The sequence below is a fragment of the Biomphalaria glabrata genome, chromosome 10, assembly GCF_947242115.1.
Source record: "Biomphalaria glabrata chromosome 10, xgBioGlab47.1, whole genome shotgun sequence".
Classification (NCBI taxonomy): domain Eukaryota; kingdom Metazoa; phylum Mollusca; class Gastropoda; family Planorbidae; genus Biomphalaria; species Biomphalaria glabrata.
In genome coordinates this window covers 42,407,501-42,433,061 of record NC_074720.1, presented here as the reverse complement: position 1 = coordinate 42,433,061, position 25,561 = coordinate 42,407,501, and the positions used below count along the sequence as shown (strand labels likewise).

The window sequence follows — 25,561 nt, the reverse complement described above, 5'->3', positions numbered from 1 at the left end:
CGCGCGCGTGTTCGGTTATTAGTCGCGCCAGCGTCGTTAGATCCTCGTCAAACCGCAATCTCTGGCTGTTTAGATCAGCAGAAGTCTTGAGTCTTCGATCACAGCATCTGAGGTTATCTCTTGTGATTTCTTTGGAGTCCGTAGGAAAACATCTAGATCTAGATCTAACTAGATTAACGCTTTCCACTTCGACAGTTACATAAATCTACAAGAGTCTTGTTGGAATATGAATGCTAATTAAGCATAATAAGCGACGCTTTAAACAATATTCATTTGTTTCGTATATAAGTTCATTTTAAAAAGTTGTACTTTTTAATTGAGCATTCTGGATAGTCATCAGTTGCAGCTTCAGTGAAGCAGCGTAAGAAGTGTCCCCGAATCACCGGATAGTATTTCTGAGTGCTTCTAGCATTCGGTCAGTGAACAGAGTACGCATATTTGCCTTCGATTATTTCATAAGTAGTTCGATTCTTTCGTCCAAACACTGACTCAGCCAGCTGATGTACAATACTGAACTTAACGATACTCAACTGTGATCCCAGCTTATGGTTAAGTGAACCACTTCGCTTCTAAGAAAAGGAATGCCGTTCCACACTTGAAAGACAGTAGTATGTGTACGGTCTATGTGGTATATGTGCTTACATAAACGTTATTAGATTCTTTAGAATGGTGAACACTAGATTGGACTCACACTATTGAGTTGACCGATCCCCAGACTGTGTTGAAGTACAGAGAGTCTTATTGCCTTATGGACATCAGTTGTTGGTAGTCATTGATCATGTGAGTAATTTTTTGTGTTGATATATGTCAGTGACACATTGCATTTCATTTTTTTAATTTAGACTACAATGTATTGCAAACAATGTATTCATTTAAGAACTTGTCTTAGTTACTATCTAGTTACAGCAAATACCGAAACCTAGTCACGTCACAGTTATAACCTAGTCACGTCACAGTTAAAACCTAGTCACATCACAGTTAAAACCTAGTCACGTCACAGTTAAAACCTTGTCACATCATGGTTACAAAGTAGTCACATCACAGTTAAAACCTAGTCACATCACAGTTACAAAGTAGTCACATCACAGTTAAAACCTTGTCACATCATGGTTACAACCTAGTTACAATCTAGTTATAGCAAATACCAAAACCTAGTCACATCACAGTTACAAAGTAGTCACATCACAGTTAAAACCTTGTCACATCATGGTTACAACCTAGTTACAATCTAGTTATAGCAAATACCAAAACCTAGTCACATCACAGTTACAAAGTAGTCACATCACAGTTAAAACCTTGTCACATCATGGTTACAAAGTAGTCACATCACAGTTAAAACCTAGTCACATCACAGTTACAAAGTAGTCACATCACAGTTAAAACCTTGTCACATCATGGTTACAACCTAGTTACAATCTAGTTATAGCAAATACCAAAACCTAGTCACATCACAGTTACAAAGTAGTCACATCACAGTTAAAACCTTGTCACATCATGGTTACAACCTAGTTACAATCTAGTTATAGCAAATACCAAAACCTAGTCACATCACAGTTACAAAGTAGTCACATCACAGTTAAAACCTTGTCACATCATGGTTACAAAGTAGTCACATCACAGTTAAAACCTAGTCACATCACAGTTACAAAGTAGTCACATCACAGTTAAAACCTTGTCACATCATGGTTACAACCTAGTTACAATCTAGTTATAGCAAATACCAAAACCTAGTCACATCACAGTTACAAAGTAGTCACATCACAGTTAAAACCTTGTCACATCATGGTTACAACCTAGTTACATTCTAGTTATAGCAAATACCCTAACCTACTCACGTTATAGTTAGATCCTAGTCATATAATAGTTAAAATTTAGTCACATCATGGTCACGACATTATCACATCATATTTAAGACCTGGCCACATGTAAATTAAAATCTAGTCACATCATGGTCACAACCTAGTCACATCACATCAGTTAAAACCTAGGCAGATCATGGTCACAATATAGTCATAAATATTCAAACGTTATTCGCATGACAGTCACAACCTAGTCAATGTTAGTAAAGTTCCCCTTTCAGACCCTGCGGTCTATGGGGCTGAACATGTTAAGGTCATCTGTTTCTTTGGCCAACAGTTAATGAGCAGGGTGTCATGTGGCCAGCACACAGACCAACAGCCTTTACTTTCGCCAAAATAAAGTCAGGTACCCTTTAGAGTTGGGTGGACTGAGTGACGCCCTTAAAATACCGAAATTCAAAATTCACCGAGACTCGAGCCCTGGACCCCATGTTCTGAAGCCAAGCACTTGACCACTCACACCGCGCCCAGTCGAGCTTTAGCAATAATAAATATAAAGTGTAATCAGTTAATAAAAAAACGAAGCAATACAGCACAATATCTTAGCTTATAAATATTTAAAAAAATCAATTAAAATAATCAGAAAGGCACAAAGATTAAAGCAAATAATTATTTTAATTTCCTAACCTGGAACTGCCATATGCAAATTTCCATTACCAATGGCCTCACGGCTTAATTTTTTTTATTGTATGTATTAGTATCGGAAGGCATGATTGTCACACTTCACCGGTTGGATTTAGCCCACGGGCCGTAGTCTCGGAGTAGTAAAACAACCGAGAATACACAGAAAAGCTCAGAGATTATGACTTGCAGATTCCAGTAATCTGCCATCATCTAATACTCTAAATTCATCTAAATAGTAGTTCTCGGTTAAAGCGTTAAGAGTATATCCCTAAAATATTGTGCTTTTTTTGAGTGTGTGTTTTTTTGGTAACTGTCAAGGGCGTGTCATAATTTGTTTTTACACAGGCTTAGCTTATTTCTTTTCTGCCTCGATAGAGAACAACATCGGACGGATACGTTAACTTAAGACTATTTTGTGTTAATTGTTTGTTTATTTTTTTTTTTGTTTTGTAGCTGATGAAGGCCTCGTGGCCCAAACGTCCTTTGTTTTATTTGGTCCGGCAGGGTTACATACATGCATGTCTTTCGTATTTTCTATACATAATATGTTTGAGTGTTCTTTGAGCATCCTGAAATAGAAGGGGGGTGAGAGAGAGGGGTGCGGGAAGCTGAAACAAATCTCTGGCGAAGATTGAGCGAGAAAGACGCTCATGGAGTAGAACCCGAGCCCACTCCCCTAACTATAATGCACGTTTGAACAGGCCAAGTAATAAAATAAAGTGTCAAGGCACAAGCCACAGCCACCTAAAATACATTCCTCTTCCCAGTGCGTTGATTGTAACCCAGTTGTCCATCTTAGAAATAAAACTACAAATAAACATACAAAATACTTTAAGAAAAAAAAAAAACAAGACTTATGTTGTGCGTAGTTGTATCAATTAGTTTGTCATGTACTTAAATTTATTATAGATCTAGACTTCCAATAATAAATCTGTTAGATTATAAATATTTTACCAATTTTTTTTTTTTTTGTTAAGCACAATTTCGTGCTTTTAGCTTTCTCAATACTCTATGATCCTATCACTTGTCTGGACCAGTTGGAAAGGGGGAGGGTTGGGGTGGGAAGAAAGAAGGGGGTATCTGGGGGATCGCTTTTTTAAATGAATTCATAAAAAAGATAAACGATCCTCAAGCCACTAACCACTGTGCCAGGGAAGTGCTTCTGAAAATAGAAGGTTTATAATTATCTATTGTTAGTTTCAAACTTTTCTCTCTACAAAGTATAAAGGGCACTAATTCAACTTATACCACCTTATCAGTCAAGTACAATTTCCATTCCCTTGTTCGAGATTCCAAACAGAATAATTAATTACCAATAGTCAATTAACTAATAGTGGCTGAGTGGTTAAGCGCTTGGCTTCCGAACATGGGGTCCTGGGTTCGAATCGTGGTTCAGATTTTTAGGTCATCCCTCTCAGTCCACCCAACTCTAATGGGTACCTTACTTTAGCTGGGGAAATTAAAGATGGTTGGTCGTTGTGTTGCCCACATGACACCCTGCTCGTTAACCGCTGGCCAAATAAACTGACCTTAACATCATCTGCCCTATAGATCGCAATGTCTTAAAAGAGGAACTTTACTTTAGAGAATAGAACAACTATGAATGTATTGCAATGAAAGAAATATTTTCTATGATACACATTCAGAAAACAAAAATGGTTCCATAGTAGTGGCTTACTAAATTGACCGAAAAGAAATAATTTGTGAGAAGAAAATACTAGATTTGGGGGGTGGGTTGTATTCACTATAAAAATGGCTAGGGATTCTTTCTCTAGTCAGTGGAAGACATTCCAAATTTGACTTTGTATTTTGAAGTCTTAAAATGATAACATACTATGGCCAAGAGAAATAACTCTTGATTATCAACACATTTCTTTAACATGATGAAATCTTAGACAAATGCAATCAAGATGTCCGACCTCACTGCAAACCTAGGCTTTTATCTGGGCTACAGATGGCGCTCTTCATCCGCCCACGCTCCAACTGCTTGGTAAGGAGGAAATAAACAAACTGTTTCACGTTTTTTTTTTTTTTTTTGTAGACTCTTAACAATACGCGATCAGCATATTCCCATTTCTGAAACAACTGTAGATAACTCCCAATCAATAGACCTTAGTCGCTTTACGTAAGTTGTAAAAGTCGAAACCCTGTAGGACAGACCCGTGTGACAAGATGGCTGACTTTCTAGCCTCGATATCCGATCAGAAAAAACAACTTACGCCTATACAACTTCCTGACGCTACCGTCCATGTTGTCATAGCAACGACCTTTCACCCTCTCGTATATAAATTAAGGGCAGTAATGCAACACATTTCTTGTAAATCTACGAATGTTTTTTTTTTTAACAAGACTCATGTTCTGTTACAGCGCGCGCAAATTAGGTTCTTCACTCCTCTAGATCAGAAACCATCTATTAGTCTACTCTGACCACCCTGTCTGCAAGCCCCTTAAAAGCAGATCATCGCGCCCGGGACCTTGACTATAAGGGGTTGCTAATTACTTTTTAAGAAGACTTTTAAGCAATGATCATTAGCCGATAATTATTGTCTCATAGTGTGTCCGAAGCAATGCATAGATCATCGCCTGTCTCCATTGATTATTAATAGCTAAACATTGGGGAGGCGCAGTGGCTGAGCGGTAAAGCGCTTTACTTCCGAACCGGAGGTCCCTAGTTAGAATCCTGGTAAAGACTGGTATTTTTAATTTCGGACTCTTTGGGCGCCTCTGAGTCATCATCTGCCCTACAGACCACAAGAGGGGAACTCTTTTTTTTGGACATGTACTAACTTGCTTGGAAGCGAATCGTTATTTCCACAATGAATAGCTACTGCTTTACTATCTACAGAGGATTCTTATCATTGGGGGTGAATCTATAACCAGCTAGCTTGCTTTGTGTGTGAGTGTGTGTATCTGGTACACAGAATACGATTGATTGATACACGTGTCATTTAAAATTCTGCAGTGACCTAGTTGAGTTTGGAGAGTATGTTAGTTTTGTAGATAATAAATATAATGTGCATTGTTTTATAGCGACGGTAAAAGTGGTGACGTAGTCAGTCAGACGAATGACGTTGCAGAATACGGGTACATGAAGGCAGAACAAGATGGCTAGGGCTTAGAGAAAGAAAGATAGTGATAGAGACTGCTAATTAAACGACGGATAGCGTGACAAGACGATCATCCCCCATTTGTAGATAAATACCAGTAGAATTCTGCAGAAGTCTTATCAAGTATTTAATTGTGATGTCCCTTGGCTGGTTTGGACTGGTACAGTACACAAAGTGAAGTAGTGTTAGATTTACACGCCACACACGATCTAAGCCAGGACAATGCGTCAACTTGCTTGTGTACACTTTCTTCAGCACTGCAGACTTCAGAATCAAATTGTTAATTAGCCATTCTGCTCAAGTCCCTTTGAAAACTTGGTAGCGTCTTTGTTTTGACTTTGTTTCTACTTTGACTTCATCTATCCATTAGTCTGCTGAGCCGTCGGGGCACCATGCGAGATCTGTTGACCGTTTTTCTCCATTCCTTCTCTGTATTTTCTTCCGGTATAACTTTTTTGCATGTTCATGTCTCTATCAGGGGCGTAGCTAGGAATTTTTCATCGTTTGAGGGGCCGGCGGGCTTGACCTCTTTGGGGGCCCCTGCGTTTTGCGTAATATTTAATTTTCAATGTAAAAAACACTCATTTGCCCCCCCCCCCCGCTCAAGGCCCAGGGAGATTTTCTAATTCTCCCCCCTCCTTCCCCCAACCTAGCTTCGCCACTGGTCTCTATTTATACAACATTTGTTTTCTTTCACCAAGTCTCTATTTCTAAAACTTTTGTTTATTATACAATGTCTCTAGTTGTAAAACTTTTGTGTATTCTCAATTACTGTTGAAAACGAACTATAATAATAAGATTTCTATTTTCTTATCTTATCTTGAGCCTAATAATATTATTGAGGGACAATTTTTGTGTGTGTATCCGACGTTCATTTTTCTTTCTTTTCACAGACAGTCCGAGAAATTCCTACAGATGAGCACCATGCTTCCAAACATGCTGAACCCAACCACTCTCTACCAGAACATGATGAGGACGCCCCTGTCTCAGTACACGCACCCCGCGTCCATCACGAGCGCCTCCGCCTCTTTCCTCATGGAGAACCTCCTGAGGGAGAGAAGCGCCGCCGCTGCCGCCGCGGCCGCCATCCTGCCTCGCCCCCATCACCCGAGCCTCTCCCCCGTCGGGCTGGGGCTCAGCATGGGCGGCGGCATGAGGACGGGCCTGGGGTCCCCCGGCTCGGACCACTCCTCGCCGTGCTCAGACAGGTCGCTGCACGAGCCCCTAAAGACACTGTCCACCACGCCGTCCTCGTCCACGCCACAACCCTCCCCTCCTCCCCCTGCTGTCTACGTGGTGTCCTCCTCAGCAGCTGCCAGGAACAGCGCGGTCTGCTCCTCGTCGGGGACCGGAACCAGCGACAGCCGTTCCTACAGTTCCCCTCAAGCTCCTTTTCTGAAATTCGGAATGAATGCCATCTTGGGGAATGACATAAACCGGAAGTCCCCCCAAAGCGGAACGGGTGAGTACCCTAGACCTACTTTGTACTTCCGAATTTATAGACCTCTATCAAAAGACTAGACTAGCTTATCATCTTATATAATACAGACGTTACTTCGAAAAAGAAGATGATGACGTCCTACGCGTCATGCATTCAGTCATGCATATTAACCAATGACCTAAATTCTACCAAGTTACTGGTTTTCCTGGCTAGCTCAGGCAACCCATTCCATGCTCTAATAGCACTAGGGAAGAAGGAGCATTAGTACAAATTTGTCCTAGCATATGGAACGAGGAATGTTCCTTTATCTATGTGTCTGAGTATTTATTAAATTATCTTATCTTATCTTATTAAATACAGACGTTACTACAAAAAAAAAACGAAGATGTCCTACGCATGTTCCTAGATCAATCTAGTCATGCGTGTGTAGAAAAGTGGAATAATAGATCTGGGAGTCATTAATTAACTCTTATCTCTAAATCTTGTTAGATTTATTAAAAATACAAATAATCTTATATGTTTTTATTTTTACTCTCAAATTTAATAATAAGACCATAAATATTGTTACAGATCTCTGTTTTGGAGATATTTATAAACGGAAGCATATCCTTAACACAGACCTATATATATTATATAATACATGTCTGTGATCCTTAAATTGCAATCTTTGTGGTGTCTCCGGTGTAAAAAAAAACGGAAGTAGTAATAAGAGAAGTATTTAGACAAACAGAACAGTTTTGTGTTCACTTTTCAACAATGTGGAATCAAATTTCTGACTTCTCTTTAGCTTCAATCGCAAGGATAGTTCCGACTATCTAGTTGGCAACAGGGACTTTTCAATATGGCGTCCATGTTTATTTTTGTCTATTTCAACATCTCTCTCAATCTTCTTTTTAGTTTCGTACGTTTTTCTTGCGGTTCCATTATAGTGCCAACACATTTCTTCATATTATTTTCTCCATTGCCAGCTTTATCTATCAAAGAATGTAGAGCATCCATCCCAGTGGCGCTACAGCACATGAAGAGTCCTTGCCTGCTTTAGCACATCTCTCCATTCTGATCCTGGGCTTTACGTCTCCATGCCCGGACTTTTAGCTATTGTAGATCTGTCTCTACGTCATCAAGCCACCGTAGTCGTGGTCAGCCTTTGGGGCGCCTGCCTTTTGCTTTTTTGCCTGTGAACAATCTTTGCTCCTCTGTTCTCTGGCAAAGACTGTAGAACGGCTCTTACGAATCAATGTTTTAAGTAAATAGCAGATTTGTTAGTGAGCAACCTTAGGTGTGATAATCCCCAATAAATGAGAATCTATATTGCTATCTAAGAAATGGTTTGTTTACCAAATCAATACCTCGTCCATTCCAGCGCCCAGAACCAAGACCACACACATTGGAAGCCACACAGGGGCGTTTCTGAACTTTTCCCCATCGTCACTACCGCCTCTTTCATCCGGGTGTGTCAAGGGGGCGTGTCCATTTCCCGCGCATGGCATCTCCTGCTCCACGTGCAGTCCACGACATCCAGCATTTTACGACAATCCTTACCAGGCCATGTTGAGGGCGCCATATTTTGGAGGTGAGTCCACCACTCTTAGTAACATTGTTTACTCACACACACCCACACACGCACCCACACACACCCACAGACACCCACAGACACCCATACACACCCAAACACACACACCCACACACCCACGCAAACATCCACACACATCCACACACACCCACACACACACCCACAGACACCCACACCCACACACACGCGCACACACACACGCGCACACATTGTTTCACTCGTAGTGAATTTCTGCATTGCTAGCTTCCCGATTGAATAAATCAGAGGCTAAATATAGAACTTGGCAAAGAGGGAGAACTCAAAATTTGTCTAGTTTTCAAGTTTATATCTTTCATTGCGAAAGCTCTCTCTCTAAATCTCTCTCTCTCTCGCTCTCTCTCTCTCTCTCTTCATCGTTCTGCGTTCTCTTTTGACATTGAGTGTTTTAGATACCTAGTCCTATACCATGGCTATATCTGAGATGAACTGATCAGTAGTTACCAGATGAGGCATCTCTCCATATAGTTTTTCTTCTATATATGGCCTATCGCTAGGGTATCCAGCTTTGAGATTATGGTTTGCATTCTCTGGTAACACCCCAAAGACGAGGATATCGAAGGTATAACCGACGAATCAAATCAAAGTTTAGTTCGTCTAGGGAAGATAAATTTTGTTCTATCTAAGGATGCTGTCCTATGTTGCCCTAAACATTTTTTTTTAAATTTACATTTCTCAAAACATGTTTAGATCTTTTATTTTCAAAACGTGTTCAAAATCTTACATTTCCAAAACTTTCTCAAATATTACATTTCCAAAACATGTTTAAATTTACATTTCCAAAACTTTCTCAAATTTTACATTTCCAAAATTTTCTCAAATCTTACATTTCCAAAATTTTTCTCAAATCTTACATTTTCAAAACGTGTTCAAAATCTTACGTTTCCAAAACTTTCTCAAATCTTACATTTCCAAAACTTGTTCAAAATCTTACATTTCCAAAATTTTCTCAAATATTACATTTCCAAAACTTTCTCAAATCTTACATTTCCAAAACTTTCTCAAATCTTACATTTCCAAAACTTGTTCAAAATCTTACATTTCCAAAACTTGTTCAAAATCTTACATTTCCAAAACTTGTTATTTTACATTTTCAAAACTTGTTCAAATCTTACATTTCCAAAACATGTTCAAATCTTACATTTCTATTATTTCATCTTTGAGTATTTTTAGTTTCCAATACTGTCCATCACTTAATGATAGTTAGTAGACTGACTTGTACACTTCCACAACTGTAACTCTTCCGACAGCTCATTAAAAACACCAAAAGCTTGTCTTCATGTGGTGCATTGTTGTACAAAGAACCTCTCCAGCAGAAGACACCCACACACGCGCGCACAAACGAATAGATGCAGGCCTGCGTATACAACTCAATTCGGTATTGTTAAGCCCTGACCATAAACACGCCCTTCTAAACCTGAATGCAAATCCCCCGGGCCCCAAAACAAATGAGCCCCGATATTTCGTATCGGATTGTCACACCGGACCTTAATGGAGAAGAGAATGCAGTAGGATTACCTGGGGGTTTAGGATGCCGCCATAACGACAATAGAACTGGGCAATTAGACGACATCCTTAACTGTGAGCTCTTTTGTACATCTATGTGTGTTTTAGGCTGGATGTGTGTGTGTTTTTATGTGCATCAGTGTGTGTTGGTCTGGATGCGTGTGTGTGTGTGTGTGCTATCTTTATGTTTCTCCTTTCTGTACGATCTCCTCTTTCTCTCTCTTTCTCTCTCTCCACCATATTCCCTTTCTCTCATCCTATTTCTCTCTTCTCTCTCTCATCCTCCCTCCCTCCACTCTCTCTCTCTCTCTCTCTTTACCTCCCTCTTGTTATGGAGAGTGTGTGTGTTTGTGTGTTTCTATGGTGACAGCGGGAAGAAGTTAGCGATTGGTTCTGAATGATGCAACATAGGTGGCATTGTCATCAGCGGTTTTAGTTAGGACAGACGACTCCAGAACGTGAGACTGAAAGGACATTTGTGTAGTGAGTTAGATTTTGTTCCAAATACCATTTGTATCATTACTGAATTCTACTATATTTATTACACAAATTAAAATATGATACGCCTACAGCGGTTTAGTTATCTACCAGCAGTTTGGTGCTACAAGTCAACGACCGGTAACAATACCTCTCTCTTTCTCCCTCTTTCTCATCCTCATTTCTTCTTTCTCTCTCCCTCTTCGTTTTCTACCCCTCTCTCTCTCTCTCTCTCTCTCCATCCCTCATCACTCTTTATCACGCTCACTCACCCTTTTTTTCTTTCATCGCTTAGAAAACTATCTAGTTCAGTGCAACTAGAATCTAGGTCATGTGTATTAATATCTAACAACTATTCTAGAGTATCTCGTGAAACATCCGATACATACCAACCTATAGTGTCTTCATTCTCACCTTACAATAAGCATCACTCTTCAAGTATCGTTTGATACGCGATTACTTTAGCATGCGTATCGTTTTAGCGATTCTCACACCTTTAATACGTTTGCTCCCACGGGCCCGGTGGTTCTGGGCTAGGTGTGAAATGGGCTTGGGTCCCCCCTCGGTGTGGCGAAATGAAACCTTAGATCAAGTTAAAGGTCTTTATGTCGCATACAGCTTTAATGCTGTGTGTGTGTGTGTGTGTGTAGTTGGGGGGTCATTGAAAACATCCAGCGGGGTGTTTCCTTACCTGGATTTTCTCTCCGCGTCCTTCTTAATCCCCCCCATCCCCAAAATGGGATAAGTTTAAACTATTGCCATTGAAATCGTGATAAGATTGAAGATATAGATCTAAATCTAGTCCTTTAAATTTCTGCTTTATAAATAGAAGGTTGAAAACAAAACTTACTAAAACTATAAAGAAAGGGACACTACTCTTGTCAAAGTAAGGCAGACGATGGACGCATGTTAAAGCTGTGGTAGTTGTCACCCTTAGTTGTTTTTTTTCTCTTTCCCTCTGTCAGGTCTTTTTTTGAAAGGTGTTTAATTTCCACGAAAGGATTTAGCATCCAATCCAAATGTTTCTTTTCGCTACAGAGTGGAACACGTCGCTTGATGGTATTGTTTCGGGTGTGACTTATGAAACGGCGCATTAGTTGCGCCCCCCCCCCTTTTTTTTTTTCTTCTCCCCCGGGGACTTAATTGTGGCGTATGGATTTCATTGCTGCAAACGTAGGTCATTGTTCAGCTCTAATGGGATACGGATGTTGAGGATATTAGGATATTAGGATATCACACTTTGCGGGGATTTAGTACTAGAGGAGAATGTGGGGGGGTGGGGGGGAGGGTGACGCAGTTTTTGGGATGGCGGGGAGATTTTAACACTTCTTCGTTTTCAGTTAGTAAGCTTCTAATCCTAGCGTAAAATTAACAGAAGATGTAGATTTTTTTTATTTTTTTTTTTATATTCTTAACCCATGGGGGTTTCTTTTTTGGGTATTTTGAGCTCTGCATCTGGCCATGCCGTGACATTCTTGATGCGTCCTTTCCATGAGTAGATATTTCTAAAATAATGGTTGTGTTTGAAAATGTTAAGACTTAAGAATGAAACTTCGCCTTAGAAGTTTAGACAGAGGTGAACAATAAAAGATTAATATACACTGCAGCATGTCGGGGGGAGGTAATAAGGAATATAACGTTGCAGAGTTCCCGATTTATTTCCCCTTTCTATTAGACTAGAACAAGCTTGTTTTTACAAAGCTTGTTCTGTCTGTCTGTCTGGCCAAAAGTTTGTACAGGTTATTTCTCCGACACCCAATCTCGGATCAAGATCAAATTTCGCACAATTAATTTCTTTTACTTGACAACACAAGAATCAATAAACGAAAAATAACCAATTAGTTAAATAAATTATTGGTAATAAATTACTTTGTTTGGTATCTCAAACAAGGGAAAGAAATAGTGCTTGACTGAAGTAGTGGTATAAGCTGAATTAGCCCCCTTTATAGTTTGTCATTTGAGGCTTACTGCAAATTTAATTACATGTTTGATCCAAACTTATTGCTTTATTTTTTTTTAAAGTATTTGTTAAATTTTGCTTGTGTGTTGTATACTAGCCTGTTGTGAAAACGAGACATGATTATAACTAAAAGATACCATCAACAAGGCAGCGGGAAAAAACTGTCTACTCCGGTGACTATAAAAAAAAAAATAACACTAATGACAATTTATTTATTAATTTTAAATGTTAGAACAAACCGACAGGACAGAAATATTTTAAAATTAGATGCACTCGACAGAGAAAATTGCCTGGTCGCGTGGTAAGCGCTCTGGGCTGTCGTCTCGAATTCGTTCTCTGACCTGTGCCCTGCTGGAGGTTTGGGCTAGAATGTAATAATTTTCCATTCTGAAGGAACATTCGAAACATCAAAAACTAATAACAAGTTACAGAAATTTATTATAGTTTTCGTTATTCATGTAGGCTTTCAACACTACAGACAGTGTCCATAAAAGGCGATTTTTGTTATGTCTGTCATCTCTTGAAAACCACGGATTTTTAAATATTTTTTGGAAGAGGGGAGGTTACACGAAAAATTCGGGGGAGGGGTAAGGGCTGGTGCAAGATGACAAGAAATCTAGCCAGACACCTCGGCTAGTAAGAGCCTAATACTGTCATACGAGAAGGTTCTAAGTCGGTTCTAGATCTCCACCAGAGGGCAGTACTGTCATCTTTTGGTATTGTTGCCTCGGCCACCTGGCTGTCACGTGATAGGATTATTATTACTCCCCCCAGCCCTCACTTTGCACCTCTCACCTGTTGCTCGCTTATGAAATGAAAAGAAAAATATAAAACGTAATGCCAAGGAGATGGTTGATTGCTGCCAGGTGGCGTGACCTTCGCCTCGGCGTAGATCATGTATCCAATCGCCGCTCATCCGTGAGGCGACATCAATCAGTTCTGTACCAGGAGTAAACTATTTGTGCTCTCTCTCTCTCACTCACTCTCTCTCTCTCTAATTTCTCCATTGTCTCTCTCCCTCCCTCTCTCTCTCTATATATATTATTTTTTTATTCTATCTCTCACTCCCTCTCTCTCCCTCTCTCTCCCTCTCTGTCTCTTCCATTCTCTCCTCTCTCAATCTCTCTCTCCCTCTCTGTCTCTTCCATTCTCTCCTCTCTCAATCTCTCTCCCTCTCTCTGTCTCTTCCATTCTCTCCTCTCTCTCCCTCTCTCTCCCTCTCTGTCTCTTCCATTCTCTCCTCTCTCAATCTCTCTCCCTCTCTCTGTCTCTTCCATTCTCTCCTCTCTCAATCTCTCTCTCCCTCTCTCTCTCCCTCTCTCTCCCTCTCTCTCCCTCTCTGTCTCTTCCATTCTCTCCTCTCTCAATCTCTCTCCCTCTCTCTCTGTCTCTTCCATTCTCTCCTCTCTCAATCTCTCTCTCCCTCTCTCTCTCCCTCTCTCTCCCTCTCTCTCCCTCTCTGTCTCTTCCATTCTCTCCTCTCTCAATCTCTCTCCCTCTCTCTCTGTCTCTTCCATTCTCTCCTATCTCAATCTCTCTCCCTCTCTGTCTCTTCCATTCTCTCCTCTCTCAATCTCTCTCCCTCTCTCTGTCTCTTCCATTCTCTCCTCTCTCTCCCTCTCTCTCCCTCTCTGTCTCTTTCATTCTCTCCTCTCTCAATCTCTCTCTCTCTCTGTCTCTTCCTTTCTCTCCTCTCTCAATCTCTCTCTCTCTCTTTTTCCAAACATAATATAGAGGTTATTCCACCTCTGAGGCAACAAATCGCTAGTCACGTGATATGATCCACCAATCGGAGATGTCACAAACAGACAAATCAAACAGTTACATCTGTCCTTTGAGGCGCTGTAAAGCGCTTCGCTTCCGACCCGGCGCCCCGGGTTCGAATCCTGGGATTTTTAATTTCGGGATCTTTGGGGCGCCTCCGAGTCCACCTAGCTCTAATGGGTACCTGACATTAGTTTGGGGAAAAGTAAAAGCGGTTGGTCGTTGTGCTGGCCACATGACACCCTCGTTAACCGCTGGGGACAGAAACATCTGGTCAATAGATCACAAAGTCTGAAAGGGAAACTTTACTTGACATCTGTCTCTTCACGTTATCGTGCACTCGATGATACATCATACCGGCGTGTACGTAGACCTAACTTTTTACAAAGCTTTTATCCACTCACTCTGTCTGTCTGTCCGTCTGTCTGTCCGTCTGGTAAAAAGTTTTTTACACGTTATTTCTTCCACATCCAATCTCTGATCAAGCTGAAATTTTGCACAATTATTCATTTCACTTGCCATCACAAGAATCAATTTAAAAAAATTGACCTATTAGTTAATTAACCATTGGTAAATAAATTATTTTGTTATGTATCTCGAACAATGGAAAGAAATAGTACTTGACTGAAGTGGTTGTGTAAGTTGAATTAGTTCCATTTATAGGTCGCCGCTTTAAAGTTAGTTTGCAAGAAACAATAGATCTTCTATTTTCATAGGCACCTCATTAGCAGAGTGATCAGTACTTCGGCTTGAGCCATCAGTTCGAATTCAGATCGTTCCCCAATCCCCCCTCCCCCCCCTTTTTTTTTTTTTGAAATAAATGCTTTAAAAATGATTTAAAATTAGACATTGCCTTTTTTTTTTTTTTTTTTTGCTTTAAAGAAATAAAGTTCACCCAAATTACAGAGCTCTATATAGATTATATGTGTTGATCATTAGAGATTTTCATATATGGCGGAGGAAACTATAAATAGCTTGCTTCTTGGAGTATCCGGTGTGCATATTACAAATATTTTTATTTTGTAGCACTGCAGAGTTAAACTTTTTAAGCTCTTCCGTTTGTAACTCATTTATTTGAAGTTTAATTTTCAACACTGACGCCCAGTTTAGCGTCCTTGACATTGTTGAGTTCCCAGTATTGCAAGGATCAGAATTTGTATTAGATTTGAAATTTGTTGATAGTTCTAGGTCACTGACCACAGAAGAACCATGGACTAAACATTTCGTTGCCTGCACTGGCCTCTACAAATTATCGCCCAACGTCTTCCTAATTAAACCGCATCCGCCACTTTCAAGGTCAATTTATGAACATAACATGGCTTCCGTTGAAACGGCCAATCAAATATCTTGTACCAAGGCCAGCCCCCCATTAACTTGTAAACCAATAAAACTTTTTCGGGATAGAAGAACTCTTTCTTTTCGCGTGGGGAGACAATGTATTGTCTTCAGGCACCGGGTTACCGTTTCCGGTGCGCATTAAGACAAAATATATGCAAAAGGGGGATAGGGAACATGGGCTAGCTGTAAGAAAGACGAGAAAGAGAGAGAGAGAGGGAAGGGGGAAATCTGACAGAGAGAGACAATGGATGAATACAGGATTAGCTGCGCTGGGGGTTGTGTCACTAATAAAGACATATCGATTCCATTACTGCCATGTCAACAAGTTTTATCGTGTGACAAGTTGGAAGACGGACAAAGAGAGAGTTTCACAAGGTTAGGTCCACCTGTGACGTCCAGATTAACGCCATTGTCGTTCGCTGTCAGTATCGTTTCATGGGAGTAAGCTCCCTTGGACTTTATTTACCTTCCGCAAGACTATTCCCAGGGGCGTAGCTAGGAATTTTGCATCATTTGTGGGCCCGGGAGGGTTTGGCCTCTTTTGGGGACCCCTGCATTTTGCATAATATTTAATATATAATCATTTGGGGGCCTCCCTCAAGTGGGGGCCCGGGGGGATTTTCGAATTCTCCCACTCCTCTCCCCACCCTAGCTACGCCACTGACTATTCCCTGACCTAACTGGCATGGAAAAGTGAGTGCTTGTGTGTGTGTGAAGGGTGGACCGGTCTGATATCTCTAAATGGTGTTAGACACTTAGTATAGAGACACAACATAGTTGACGGACTTTGAATGCAACATTTACTGGCGTCACGGATACTGGGTTATGACCTCAGGGTGACAACATCGCATTACGGACAGAGGCTCGACTGTGGCCTAAAAATCTGGACTTAGTCTTTTCAACTTGTTAATGTGTAGGCTTTGTTCTACAGTAGTTTAAACACATCTAACACATCCGTACAAGTAACTCAAACATCTCCTGAGTAATCAGTCGAAGTCAGAAAGCCATCATACAACTACACGGTTAAGGCCGCCTATCACAACGGGACCTTACTGCGTGGTAACAGAACAAGAAAATGTGTATTTTGTTTTCTCTGCGTTCAGACGTCCCTTACTAAACGAAGAGTTTAACGTCAAAACTCCCACCGGGCGGCCGGAGATGGAAGGGTGTAGTGTTCCAACTCAGCACTATAGTCAAATCACGCGACCAGGAATCCATTCGGAAAGGGGGGGGGGTTGTCTAGAAATAGGAGCATACCTACCTTCAAAGATGTTTTCTAAAAATAGAACGAATTCCTTTACTCCTGATTAGACCCATTTATTGTTTAAAAATATTCTTAGACCTTAGATTATATTTACTTTCTACATACTACTAATTAATTTGTACACATATATTAAATTACCAGCAAAGACAATTAACTTCTACGGACTTATTTATTTTGTACATTGTTTGCTATGTACCTTATTTCTTTGCGAGGTTTAAACCTTTTTTCTCCCTGTAAAGCCTGATTTAACATGCATAATTCATCTAATATATAAAGCAGAAAGTAAGGCGTATGTATGTATGTATGTGGTATGTATGTATGTATGTATGTGTGTGTGTGTATGTTTGTATGTGTGTATGTTTGTATGTATGTATGTATGTATGTATGTATGTATGTTTGTATGTATGTATGTATGTATGTATGTATGTATGTATGTATGTATGTCCCGCATAGAGATCAAAACCGTTTGACCAATCTTGATAAAATTTGGCAGCAATGTTCCTTGGATCAAGGCGAAGAACGTAGTGTATGTTTAATGTCCTTCCCACAACCGGGGAGGGGGGAGGGCAAACATAAAAAAAAGGTTAATAAACTATGTCACAAATCGGGTAAGCCCGTTTTCACAGTAATTTATATTTCATATGAATGTATCGGCTTCACGGGTAAACCCATTTTCGCAATCTACTTTTATTTTCGTGGCGAAAGAAAAAAAAAGCTTGAAAGGAACATTAGCTAAGTTTGACATAGATCTAAATCCAATCCATGAGATTAGCAATATCTAAACTAAGGCCAGCATGACGCGGATAATATCCGGCTAGTAATTATATAATAGAAGAATGCCATTATCCATTAAAAGTCGATACTTTTTAAATGATGACTTTCATCCATTAGCCATTTGTGTTGTAATGTTTCTTTCATTAATCACTGTCTTGTAGTAGTGATGGGACTCGCAGTCGTTTGTCTGAAAACACTCATACTTATTATTCCCGCCATTTTACTGTGAGAGCCCACATCGTCCTGTGGTTGCTGAAAAGATGTAGATTATTCATCTTGTCACCTAGCTACTATCAGACCACATGACACAGCCCGCACGACCCCGCCCTTTTTTTTTTTTTTTTTTTTAATAGAAACGGTATTAAATGGATTTTTCAATTCTTGTCAAATGTTTGACAATATGTTTTTGTGTTTGTTTCCCCGAGTTCTCTACCTTGATGCAGCAGATGTTATTTGTGCATCTGGGAGTAGCGGGACTTGGATCATCATACAGCAGAGGTAGAGGGCGTCCCTGGAGAGCGGGCTGCGAGCTTAATCTTTTAATAATAAACATCTTATAGATATTGACAGTAACGTATCGGGATTAGCAGCAGGCATAATTTATACATGGACGTTGAGCAAGGGGGCATCGGATGAAAGAGGGATCGTACAATTTACACAGATTAACCAGACGTTGTGGGCAAAGATAGTGCAGAGATTAGATCTCGGGAATATTTTAGTGGTTGCTTATCAAAAAAAAAAAATAGTTGAGGGGGGGGGGAAGTTGGTGATGAAGGGGAGGAGCAGGAGTGAATGGGTGTCAGTCAGAGCTGTTACTTTAATGCATATCGACTGTTGGTCGGTAGATAAAAAGAAATTGAAGTAGAACATTTATGACTGGCGATCAAGACTTGAGATGCGGGGGGGGGGTGGAGGGGGTGATACCTAGAATGCCCTTGATGTTGTCCGAAATCTAGAGCTAAGTTACAAATTGTTACAAGTAAGTTTATTTAAATGTTACAGAGGTAACTGTCCATAACCATGGCAACAACGACTACTGCAAGTAATGAAGCGGCATCAAGATCTCATTAGAGAAGTTGGTAAAGGGGGGGGGCGGGGCGGCGCTATATTTATATGTGCTGCGACTTCCTGTACTCGATTATAGGAAGTGGACATGCCCTGGTGAAAAGAATGCATCATATATATATACTTATGCTATACTAAACGCTGTGCATGACAATGAAATGTTGAGATGGTCACACACACACACACACACTCACTCACACACACATACACACTCACTCACACACACACACATACACACATTCACTCACACACACACACACTCACACATACACACTTACTCACACACACACTCTCTCTCTCTCTCTCACACACACACTCACTCACACACACTCTCTCACACACTTACACACACACACTCACACTCACACACATACACACACTCACACACACACACACTCTCTCTCACACACACACACACACATTCGAAAGATTAGTTGTCTTGAAAGGTCTTCAGGTCACGCCAACGTATTTCTAGGTGACCTGCACAACACTATGTGGCAGTTCATAAACAGCACAACGATTCGCAGAAGATATAAAGCAGCCATTAGGGCTCAAAGGATTCAATGACAAAAACTTCATTCTCGATGGTCCAAGTTTACTGACACAATCAGAAACCTGGGTGCCCACATTATGTCTACTTGATGTCCACGTTATGTCTACTTGATGTCCACGTTATGTCTACTTGATGTCCACGTTATGTCTACTTGATGTCCACGTTATGTCTACTTGATGTCCACGTTATGTCTACTTGATGTCCACGTTATGTCTACTTGATGTCCACGTTATGTCTACTTGATGTCCACGTTATGTCTGCTTGATGTCCACGTTATGTCTACTTGATGTCCACGTTATGTCTACTTGATGTCCACGTTATGTCTACTTGATGTCCACGTTATGTCTACTTGATGTCCACGTTATGTCTACTTGATGTCTACATTATGTCTACTTGATGTCCACGTTATGTCTACTTGATGTCCACGTTATGTCTACTTGATGTCTACATTATGTCTACTTGATGTCCACATTATGTCTACTTGATGTCCACGTTATGTCTACTTGATGTCCACGTTATGTCTACTTGATGTCCACATTATGTCTACTTGATGTCTACATTATGTCTACTTGATGTCCACGTTATGTCTACTTGATGTCCACGTTATGTCTACTTGATGTCTACATTATGTCTACTTGATGTCCACATTATGTCTACTTGATGTCCACGTTATGTCTACTTGATGTCCACGTTATGTCTACTTGATGTCCACGTTATGTCTACTTGATGTCTACATTATGTCTACTTGATGTCCACGTTATGTCTACTTGATGTCCACGTTATGTCTACTTGATGTCCACGTTATGTCTACTTGATGTCCACGTTATGTCTACTTGATGTCCACGTTATGTCTACTTGATGTCCACGTTATGTCTACTTGATGTCCACGTTATGTCTACTTGATGTCCACGTTATGTCTGCTTGATGTCCACGTTATGTCTACTTGATGTCCACGTTATGTCTACTTGATGTCCACGTTATGTCTACTGATGTCCACGTTATGTCTACTTGATGTCCACTTTATGTCTACTTGATGTCCACGTTATGTCTACTTGATGCCCACGTTATGTCTACGTGATGTCCACGTTATGTCCACTTGATGTCCACATTATGTCTACTTGATGTCCACGTTATGTCAACTTGATGTCCACATTATGTCTACTTAATGCACACATAATGTTACTTTAATTTCGACTTTTATTCACATTAAATCCACATTATGTCCACGTGATGTGTATGTATACATTATGACCATTTGATGTCCACTTGACATTTACATAATGACCACTTTATGTCCACTCGTTTTTCTCAAATGTCCACCTGATGTCCACTTAACTTTTACATCATGACCACTTGATGTCCACTTGACATTTACATTATGACCACTTGATGTCCACTTGTCGTTCACAAATATCCACCTGATGTCCACTTAACATTTACATACGAAAATATTACATTATGGTCATTTGATGTCCAGTCCAGTTTTATTCGGTGGGGCAATGAGATGACACTTCTCTCTTTTTATTCTTTCAGCCTCTCCACTACTTCCGATGCCCAACCCGTTCACATTCCTAAGTACCATGAGGGGCAAGCCTAGAAGAGGCATGCTCAGGAGGGCAGTCTTCTCTGACGCCCAGAGAAAGGGTCTGGAGAAGATGTTCCAGAGACAAAAGTACATCAGCAAACCCGACAGGAAGAAGCTTGCCTCAAAACTTGGGTTGAAGGACTCACAGGTAATATATTTACATACATATCAGTTATCTGGGAGGGCCTGAGTTTGAACTCAGAGGTTATATATATACATGCATATCAGTTATTTGGGAGGGCCTGAGTTTGAACTCAGAGGTTATATATATACATGCATATCAGTTATCTGGGAGGGCATGAGTTTGAATCTTTCAGAAGCATTAAGTGGATATTTATGTGGTTGAGTGGTTTTGGCTACATGATTGAGGAGGTTGATTTTGGGACCCCTCAACTCAAGAAAACATTAAGAAACTGGAACAGACACAAAATAGAGCAGTGAGATTCATAACAAACGAATATTCACATTTGACTAGAGTAACACCTTTAGTAAAATCACTAAATTTAGAAAGCCTTGAGGATAGAAGACTCAAAAGTAAAGTAGCAATTATGCATAAAACATGAACTATAATCTCCAAATACAAAAAACAAAATATAATAAAATACTCAGAAAGACACAAAGAGAAGGAAACATTCCTCGTCCCATATGCTAGGACAAATTTGTACAAATACTCCTTCTTCCCTAGTGCTATTAGAGCGTGGAATGGGTTGCCTGAGCTAGCCAGGAAAACCAGTGACTTAGCAGAATTTAGGCCATTGGTCAACATGCATGACTGAATGCATGACACATAGGACGTAATCATCATCTTTTTTTTTTTGAAGTAACGTCTGTATTAGATAAGATAAGATAAGATAAGATAAAAATGTCGTATACAGATATGGAATTTTTTATTTGAGATTTGACTCGAGGTAGCACTCGAGGTAGCACTCGAGGTAGCACTGATAACCTCTGCTATAATCGCAGATGTTACTTTGAGATGTTATGGTGTTACTTTGAGAATGCAGTGTGTGCATTCTGTCTCTATTTCTTTCATTGTATCGAAAGAGTCAACTTTCTTAGGTTTGCATTATATATATATTTTTTTTTTTCCAGGTTAAAATTTGGTTTCAAAATCGAAGAATGAAATGGAGAAACTCCAAAGAAAGAGAACTCCTCTCTAACGGAGGCTCAAGGGAATCTACCCTGCCAAACAAAAGTAATCCAAACCCTGACCTCAGTGACGTCAGAGAATCGGACTCAACGCAGGTCCACACCGATGACGACATGTACGACAACCACGCATCGGGGTCCCCTACCGGAAGTCTGGTTTCAAGTCTGCCCGGGAGTCCTCTTGACCCTTCGCTCTCGCTGCAGCACTCTCAGGCGCATGCGCAGGATGATGACAGTGATATGGAATCTGACGAAGAAATAACTGTGTCTTGATGTCCAAAGACTCCATTTTTTTTAAAATAGTTTCTACTACTTTTCACATTTTTTTTTACAACGTAGTCCGACTGATGTACATACTGTGAATAATGAAACCTGTACAGATTTGTACAGAGAACTGCCATTTGTAAATAAAGTAGCCTGTAAGGGGCACTTCCTGTTTCTTTAGAATGTTATTTCGCATTGAAGTTTTTGTTTTAATAAATTATTCCTCAGCTTCACCTTTTATTAATTTGTTCAATATTTGCTGTTGCTGTTTTTTTTTGTTTGTTTTTCTTGCACTTTATGGGGTCTTGTTTGTTTGTGGCTTAAGTTTTTTTTTTACCAAGCTTATAACAACTCACTGTCTGTCTGTCTGGTAAAAAATTTGCACAGGTTATTTCTCCCACTCCTAATTTTGGATTAAGCTGAAATTTTTATTTTACCTGACAACACAAAAAATCAATGAAAAAAAAATTAACGAATTAGTTAATTAACTATTGGTAATTAATTATTGTGTTTGGTATCTTGAAAAAATAAAAAAAATAAATCGTACTTGATAGATGTTGTGGTTTAAGTTGAATTACTCCTCTTGAGCCCTGAGTGAACATTTTTTTAATGCATTAAAAAAACGATCATATAAACATTCACCAAGATGCCACCTTCCTCTCCTCCTTTCACAACTGGTTCTGACAAGTGATAGAATCATAGCGCTCTGAGAAAGCTACAATATTTCTAATCGCACAGATGTATTTTATCTAGGTCAAACATGTAGATAATTACTAGACAGATCCAAACTAATTGATACAATTACACTTAATATAAACTTTTTTTTGTAAGTACATCAATGTGGGAAGCGTTGCCGAGAGGCTAGGCACGCTTGAACATGCCTTGGCTTGGCTACCTATGAAGTGGGCTCGAGTTGTGTTTACTGAGCGCCTAAAGGCAGCACGGAAAACCTTCTCCCAGATACACCCTTCCCCCACTGGTCCACACAAGGGATTGGACTTAGCGCTCTGAGCATGCTATAAGCATGAAAGTAGCGCTATATAAAAGCTATAATTACTTTTTTTTTTAATTTTATATATTTTAGCTTTAAGCTAAAATATCAAGGCAAGGGACATAAAAGGGTAACTGGTTATCTTATCTTATCTTATATCTTCTATGTTGTCTACTTGGTTCAAATTCAGTAATATGTCTTTGTCTCCTGGGGCTGAGAATGCTGATGCAAAGTATGGTTGCCTGGTCTAGCGGTATGCGTCTCGCACTGTCATCACGAGGATCTCAAGTTCGAACCTTGCCGAGACCAATCGTAATAGAAGGCCCAAACTGACCTGCGACGTCCAAGCTGCCCACAGGTTGCGGAATCACAGGTCAGTGTGCAGGCTTTCTCTAAAGATTGGTCTCGACGTTGCCCGCTGTCATTTTCCGTGCATGACATTGGTAAAGAAACTTTGAGAGTCTAAAATATGCAATTACATTTTTAAATGAATAAACGTTTAATGTCAACAACTTCTTTATATAACTATTTAAGCAAGGAAACGGTGACCACAAATATTTCTAATTCAAGTATTATTTATACTTGGTTAATGTTAATACTTTGATGTCGCACGGTAGAGTATATCAAAATGGAACATTATCATTGCCATGTATCAACGCAATGCAGGCAATGATCGGTCATTGTCAGTACACTTTAGACAAGGCAATGGGCGAGATGAATAATAATAATAATCTTTATTATCCGTAAGGAAATTTGTTTTACAATTTGTGCATTACCAAACAAAAAACATTATAACTAAAGAAACCAAAGTGTACATTCACACCACTCATAATTTACATGTGACAAAGTTTATACCAGATTGTTCTTATTTAATGATTTGATTGCCAGGGGAAAAAAAGAGTGTTTGTGTCTGTTTGTCTTTGTTATCGGTGTCTTGTATCTCTTTTGTGATGGTAAACAGGAGCTGGAGAATTATGAAAAACTTAGCAAAGAAATAGATGACAAAATAGAAGAAGCTACAAAAAGAATTAGTGACGCTGAACAAGAGCTACAATTAGCCAAATGTATTCGAAAAAAATAGACAAGAATATGACAATTTGGCAAAGATTATACAGCAACAGCCAGACAAGCAGGAAACAACAAAGCAGTTAGAAGCACTAGGCAAGGAACTTTCCACTTTGGCGAAAACACGGCAACAGCTTCAAGAAAAGCTGGAGCTGAGGAGAAAACAGTTTATAGTAGTAATCACATCTATACACGAACTGCAGAGTATATTATCTTGTCTTCTTATCTTATCTTATAAAATACAGACGTTACTTCAAAAAAAGAAGATGATTACGTCCCACGCGTCATGCATTTAGTCATGCATATTAACCAATGACCTAAATTCTGCAAAGTCACTGGTTTTCCTGGCTAGCTCAGGCAACCCATTCCATGCTCTAATAGCGCTAGGGAAGAAGGAGTATTTGTACAAATTTGTCCTAGCATATGGGACGAGGAATGTGCTTTTATCTTTGTGTCTTTCAGAGTATTTTATTAAATTTTGCTTTTGTATTTGAAGATTATGGTTCAGTGTTTTATGTATAATTGCTACTTTACTTTTGAATCTTCTGTCCTGAAGGCTTTCTAAATTTAGTGATTTTACTAAAGGTGTTACTCTAGTCAAATGTGAATATTCGTTTGTTACGAATCTCACTGCTTTATTTTGTGTCTGTTCCAGTTTCTTAATGTTTTCTTGAGTTGAGGGGTCCCAAACGGAGGATGCATATTCTATTATTGGCTATTAGAAGCTGATGACCAAACAAATGATGAAAACAAAGATGAAGATACCAACATGTCCAGTTAGTCTTCAAGTCATGTTCATTTTGTAAATACTTCATTAGAGATCTGTGACATCCTTATGTTCAATATTTAGCCATGTAAGATGCCATGAAACATATTTAAAAAAAAGTAAAACATAAAACAACTTTAAAAAAAATAAATAAATTATTTTGCCTTGATTTTTCTTGGCATCGCCTTGTATAATTGATGCAGTAAAGAGAGAAGTGCAAAGAAAAACAAAGCTTATATTGAATGACATTGGATCAGTTATTTCATCATGCCATTAATTTTCTTTATTGATCAAGGCTAACATTAATACGTTTGGAAGACGGAAACATTTTTTTAAAATTAATTGTTGCTTAGCGTAACCTTCATGCTTATAGCATGCCCAGTGCATTATGGTCCAATCA

At 39.6% G+C, this 25,561-nt stretch overlaps 1 protein-coding gene across 1 annotated transcript; it reads left to right on the top strand.

The window, feature by feature from the left end:
- Positions 1-22,572, top strand: LOC106066230 (homeobox protein DBX1-B-like). Its single transcript, XM_056045243.1, has 5 exons — positions 1-780; positions 6,484-7,052; positions 8,395-8,604; positions 20,875-21,074; positions 22,019-22,572. Exons 2-5 carry the CDS (start codon positions 6,506-6,508, stop codon positions 22,346-22,348), a joined length of 1,287 nt encoding a protein of 428 aa, XP_055901218.1. The 5' UTR covers positions 1-780; positions 6,484-6,505; the 3' UTR covers positions 22,349-22,572.
- The last annotated feature ends 2,989 nt before the right edge of the window (positions 22,573-25,561 follow it).